Source organism: Bactrocera latifrons, unplaced genomic scaffold, assembly GCF_001853355.1.
Source record: "Bactrocera latifrons isolate USDA-ARS-PBARC rearing strain unplaced genomic scaffold, ASM185335v1 scaffold_43, whole genome shotgun sequence".
Taxonomy (NCBI): Eukaryota; Metazoa; Arthropoda; class Insecta; order Diptera; family Tephritidae; genus Bactrocera; species Bactrocera latifrons.
Genome location: NW_017537079.1, coordinates 606960 through 613362, shown reverse-complemented (window position 1 = coordinate 613362; position 6403 = coordinate 606960). Strand labels below are relative to the sequence as shown.

Below are 6403 nucleotides of genomic sequence, written 5' to 3'. Positions count from 1 at the left end.
CCAGCCTTTATTTGTCGTTCATCAGACATGAGATCTCCTATTTGAACCATAAATTGTCTATTTTTCAAATGAGACTAAGATGTTTTATTCAATTCTAAAGGTGGAATTTTTAATCTTATATGAAAGGCCTTCATGCCATACCATTTCAAACACCCAAGCTACGTCTATAATTTTTGTTTATTTATTGTACTTTCATTTTTTTTAAATGTGTTTCCAAAATTTTTTATTACATTTTTGTAACAATTTTATTTCTTCAATAATATTATTTAGTTATATAAATTGATCTTTCACAAACAAAAAACAATAATCAACAAATTTTAAGCACAAAATAGTTTTTTCATATATTATTTTTATAATTTTATACTACATGTTTTCTCAACAAATAAATCAAATTATGATAATTTTCTTAAAGGTGTAAAAAAGTAGACAAAAATTTTGTGCAAAAAATGTAGTCTGAAAATTTTATATATAAAATTTCCCATAATTATTACGATGCTTTAAATTATAAAAAAGAAATAGTTTTTTTTATAATATATTATAGCAAATTGTTTCAGAAATTTTTAGAATAGAAACAGATATTATGAATATATATACATATCAATAGGAATCTTACCTTTGCATGAACTCACTACTCAACACAGTAGATAAAGAAAGAAATCGAGGAACCCACTGATGTGGTAAAGGATTTTAGAAGCATCAATCGGGAGTTCACTCGCACTTTAGAGCTCTCACCCTTAGGGGTCAATCTCCGCCGATTGAAAGAAATGAACCGATGTACTTCCACTGCGTTCTTACATGGATTCTTTTATCGTACAACTAATCTTGTGTTGTGACTGTGCAATTTTGCTACGCAGTAAAAGCTGGATCTGGAAGCAAGTGTGCAGATGTTAATCACTAATAAAAAATAAGGAACGCCACCCTGAAATAATACTAAGGATTTTTAGTGACACGCAAGTGGTCCGTTGTGGAAGGCATTTTCCACCTCTCACCCGCAAAAATTAAAAACTTCTCCGCACAAGTTCTTGATTTTGATCGACCATTTTGTTTAGTCCTTTGTGTTCCGATTGTTCCAGGCAATGAGCAGATTCTTAGTGAGAAAAGGACGTGTGCAAAATTTATGATCAATATCTTTAAATCTAAGATACTAGTACAGACAGCTGGAAATCAAATACATTCATCTCGCTGACCATTTATATAGTACATATATACTTTACAGGCTCTGTATGTTACACAATTCCTGGTAAACTTGATATACCCTGCAGAACATATAAAAATCTATTGGTATTAAATTGTTGAAGTAAATATCAAGACACTTGGAAGATTCTGCTAGCATAGATTATGTTATAAGTACGGTATTAGTTATGCTTGCTCTAGAAACAGTAAAAGTTTTATATTAAGTCTAAAAAGTAAAATTTTATGGAGTAAAATTAAGCACTTCAAATATAACTAAACATAACCCAAACACACTAACTTAAAAAAACAGTAAACGAAGCATATATTTATATAAATTCTCTTTAAAATCGAACTATATGTATATTTTCAGAACTTTACTAATGAAAACCACATATTTTCTTCTCTCTCTTTTTCTCACATTTACAAAATTCATAACTGCGCACGAACTTACCGAACTAATTTCAACTAAATTCTGTATAACTCTTGCTGCTCTCTCTCTCGAAAACGTAATTTTTAACGCACTCGTACCCGAACTATTGCTCCAACTAATAACGCGCTGCCAAAAACGACTTACACTCAACACGACACGCTCCCTTACTAACAAACAAACCGAAAAATTCGAGAACAGAGGGACAAAAACCGCTCGACGATTGGGAATTCAATAAGCTGGGCTCGATTATGCGCAACGCGCTTAATATTGTAGCTGCACAATGTGGTGTCTTTAGCATAGAATATATACAGCATATGTCCTATTTTTGGGACATCATGGCGCTTAGCAATTACAAATGTGGCGATAAGGAACTGATGCAGATGTTGCAAGCGCTCGAATACATACCGGATGAGTATAAAGAGATCTTCATCAACTACTATGATGACTTCATAACACCGAAATTCGCGGAGGAGACCTATACCAGTCTCATGGATACGCAAGTCTAGTGGAATTCATCACAGCAAAAACCAAAAAAATATAGAACTTTAAAAAGCAAAAAACCCAAAAAAGAGAAACCCAAACTAAGAAAATTAAGCAATTACGCAAAAGTAAAAGACAAAAAACCACTTTCAAAAACATGGTCATGGACTAAACTTAAAACAAAAAAAAACTAAGAAACTATATATCTTTAAGAAATTTAAGAGCAATGTTGTAATTTAAACTCAAAGCTCGTTACCCGGTACTCGAGCGCAAAACAAGAACAGACGACACCCACAGGCCACACAAAAATACTTGAATACAATGAAAGAACAGTGAGACACAACCTTGTAGGTAGCATCATGAAGAAAGAAACTAAAACAAAATAAAAATCAAATTAATGTACTTTTTTCGCTCTTACTTTCCATACTCAATTTTTTTTTTTTTTTTTTTCTTTCTCATAAAGTCGTCTCTACGCGGAAATACTCTTTAGAAAAATAAACTACTAATAAGCTTAACTAAAATTACTCATAAAAAGAAAACAAAATAAATTAGGTAAAACACTGAAATACACTAAGGTTATTGAGTGACGTAGATGGCTGAGCGCGTAAATGAGGGCTTACTATATATAAAATGGTCCTGAAATGCTAAAGAGCAGAGCAAAAAAAGTAGAGAAGTGCATAAAATAGCAAATATAAATTGTAAATACACAAGTGGAATAATGGAAATTGGTTGTAGTTGGTGCTTAGATGAGATTTAACATTTATGTGTTGCATACTTTTTGGCGTATAATCATGAAAATCCAAAAATTTCGTCGCTTAGTGCAAGTCACACTATTTAGACATTAGTTTATGACGGATATTGGTCAAAAACATAAATTTTGCAATAAAGCGTCGTTTTCGTAACGGGATCTCGAAATTTATAAAAATATTTTTCCGGGTTTATATAAATTTTCAGGCACAAAAAAATGTTCATAGTTTGAGTGATCTTAAAGTTATGCGGGATCCCGAAATTATTTTTCGGGATTCTACAAATTTGAAATTTTTGCAACGAAAACATAAATATTTTTGACGTTATTCTTCAACGGATTGTTGATAAAAAGCATTAATTTTGCAATAAAACTTAGTCTTCGTAACGGGATCCCGAAATTTATAAAAACTATTTTTTCGGGATTCTAAAAATTTTCAGGCACAAACAAATTTTCATAGTTTGAGTGATCTCAAAGTTATTCGGGATCCCGAAATTATTTTTTTAAATTATTTTTCGGGATGCTACAAGTTTTTGCAGCGGAACCATAAATTTTGCAAAAAAGCATCGTTTTCAAAACGCGAACTCGAAATAAATTTTCGGGATTTTAGAAATTTTTCAATTTTGTGCAACAAGTAATAAAAATTTCTAGCTCTTGTAGCAACACTTATTGAATATATAATTTCAAATTACAGAATCCCGAAATTAATTTTTAAATTTTTTGGTAAAGCAATATTCTTTAGACAATTTTCGGGATTTATAAATTGTTGGTTTATCTAAGACAAGTTTAAGTGCCGAGCCCGTAAGCTAATTTAAATATTTTTGCCAATGCCAACTAATTCCAAAGAAATTCCAGTGAATTTTTCGAACACACAAATTTAAAAATACATATAAACACAGATATGTACCGTTATACATGTAGTTAAATCAAAACATAAACGAATAGAACGCCGTATAAATTATGTACTAAAGGTACTCGTAAACATACTTCTCACTTACTCGTTGTACAATAAACTATTTAAAGAAATAAACTAGTAATAGTATGTATAAATAATTAAAGACAAAAGAAAGCTTTAGGAAATACATACACTAAAACTGAAAACTATCAAAACTGTGCAATATTACGAAAATAATATTAGAAGCAAAAAAAGCAGCAAATTCAAGGCGCGAAGAGGCTATAGAGGCGACTCTAAATATATACCACCATATATGTATGCAATGCGCCTAAAGTTAGACCTGTAAAAAATTTCAGCTGTTAACTGTGCGGTAAATGCTAGCGCAATGGCGTTGTGTAAGAAAGCATATAGTGGAAGAGCTTCAAACTAAAAGACATTTTCGAAAATATTTTAGCCCAAGAATTGAAAAAAATGCTACTAAAAGTCTGCTGCTTATTGCTCCTAAAAGTATGCTTATTTAGAATCGAATGAAACAATTGGACGAAAACTAGATATGGTGGAAATAATTCGAAGAGAAATTTGCGTTGTGAAAATTTTAATTAAAATTATAAAAATAAAAATATTAGCGTCAAGACGGGTGAGATCGTTGGAGTGAGCTTAAATTTTAAGAAAATAGATGTATTGAATATTTTGGAAAGAAGTGTGAGATTGTTAAGTGTTAGTAAAATAGCAGTAAATTATTGTGGAATGATTGTGACTTTTAAAAAATAATTCAAAATATATAAAAAACAATTTATTACTGAAATTAAATATATAGAAAAATGTTGTATTACAATTTCGAAATTGGATTCTGAAAAACACAAAAAAGTTGAATTTGAAATTTTGGGATAGCAAAATTTTTTATTACAAAATCGATTCTGAAAATTTTGAGGAAGGTAAATTGAGTACTGATATTTTTCCAATGATATTTTCGAAAATAAATCCCGAAAAAATTTAATACCAGAATATTTGGATTTCAGAATATTTAACCATAATCTGGATTGAGAGACACTGATATTTTACCAATTATATTTTCAAAAATAGATCCCGTAAAATCCGAAAAAGTGAATCCCGAAATTTCGAGAATTCAGAAAATAAATCAAAATCATAAATACTTACATTTTTTGCCTTTGCTTTCTACAACTCATATTTAATTCGAAAATAAGATTGAAAATTTGGAAATCGAGTTTTCAAATACAAAATGTGATATATTGACATTTTTATTATATTTTCGAAAGTGAATCGCGAATATTAAAAAAAAATCTTGAAGTTTCGGGATTTCAGAAAATTTTCAATAATATGACCGTGTTTTGCATATTGAAAATCATTTTTATTTATATGTGTCGAAATTAAATCCCGAAAAACTCTAAAAACGTTAATCGACAAATTTCGAAATTTCTAAAAATGTTTAATTAAAATTAAAAAACTTAAAAATTTGAAATTTTCTATTTTATTTTCGAAAGTGAATCTCGAATATTGAAATTATTTATATTTATATGTGTCGAAATTAAAACCCGAAAAACTCTAAAAACGTTACTCGACAAATTTCGGAATTTCTAAAATGTTTAATTAAAATTAAAAAACTTAAAAATTTGAAATTTTCTGAAATTTCTATTTTATTTTCGAAAATAAATCATGATAAATTCGAAATTTCTTGATTTCTGAAAGTTTTACTATAAAATTTTATTTAATTTCACCAAAAAAAAATATTGTTACACAAACACGGGTTCTTGTTTTGCTGGATTGCGAACCTTTGCTCATTTGGAGCATTCACAGAATTCAAAGAAAATCATTTTTGTACAAAATTTGAACCCTGATTCCTAATAAGAATTCTCTAATATTTTCTTCGGTTAAAAACAAATACGATTCAATACTCAAAACAAAATGTTCATTCGATTAAAACAATTATTGGAACTTTATAAAAAGCTGGCTTTTAATATTTTATCTATTCGATCCCGAAATTTCAGCACTATTTATTGTGACTAATCAACTTTTATTTTAAAATACAGTGAAAAACGAATAACAATTGTAGAGATTCTTCAAAAACGTTTTATATTTTTCGGGTTCCCCAAAATTCTGGACGCCATATTCTGTTTAACTAATTGTTCACTTCATACACAGCTAAAATTAATAAAATGTATAGTAAATCTTAAAAAACAATTTTAGTTTTACGAGATCCCGAAATCTCGGGACTACTTTTTTGACAAATCAACAATTATTTTAAAATACAGTGAAAAATAAACTACATTTGCAGATATGCTCAAATGAGCGTTCACATTTTTCGGGATCCCGAAATTTCGGGACTCCATATTCTGTTTAACTAATTCTTATCTTTATAGATAGCTTAAAATGATAATGTAATGTATAGAAATTTTTAAAAACGCTTACATTTTTACGGGATGCCGAAATTTCTGAACTCCTCGTTTTATCTGGCCAACTATCATTTCGAAAGGCAAATAAAAATAATTAGCATTTTCAAAAACTTTGCAATAAACGCTTACACTTTTACGGGGCTGAAACTTTTTATTGTTTATTTAATTTTCGATAAAAACATAAAAATTTAAAAAATTTTTTCTTAATAATAATTATAGCTTAAATTTTATTGCTCACTCCTCAAGCACATAGAATCTGCCCGTCTGAA

The 6403-nt window shown here is 29.2% G+C and overlaps 1 protein-coding gene across 1 annotated transcript in view; it reads left to right on the top strand.

Moving 5' to 3' along the window:
* LOC108972819 overlaps positions 1-2109 on the top strand; it is a 31660-nt gene extending 29551 nt beyond the window's left edge. The window contains exon 6 of the mRNA XM_018939644.1: positions 1802-2109. Coding sequence (XP_018795189.1) covers positions 1802-2109 — 308 coding nt within the window. The remainder of the gene's footprint in view (positions 1-1801) is intronic.
* The last annotated feature ends 4294 nt before the right edge of the window (positions 2110-6403 follow it).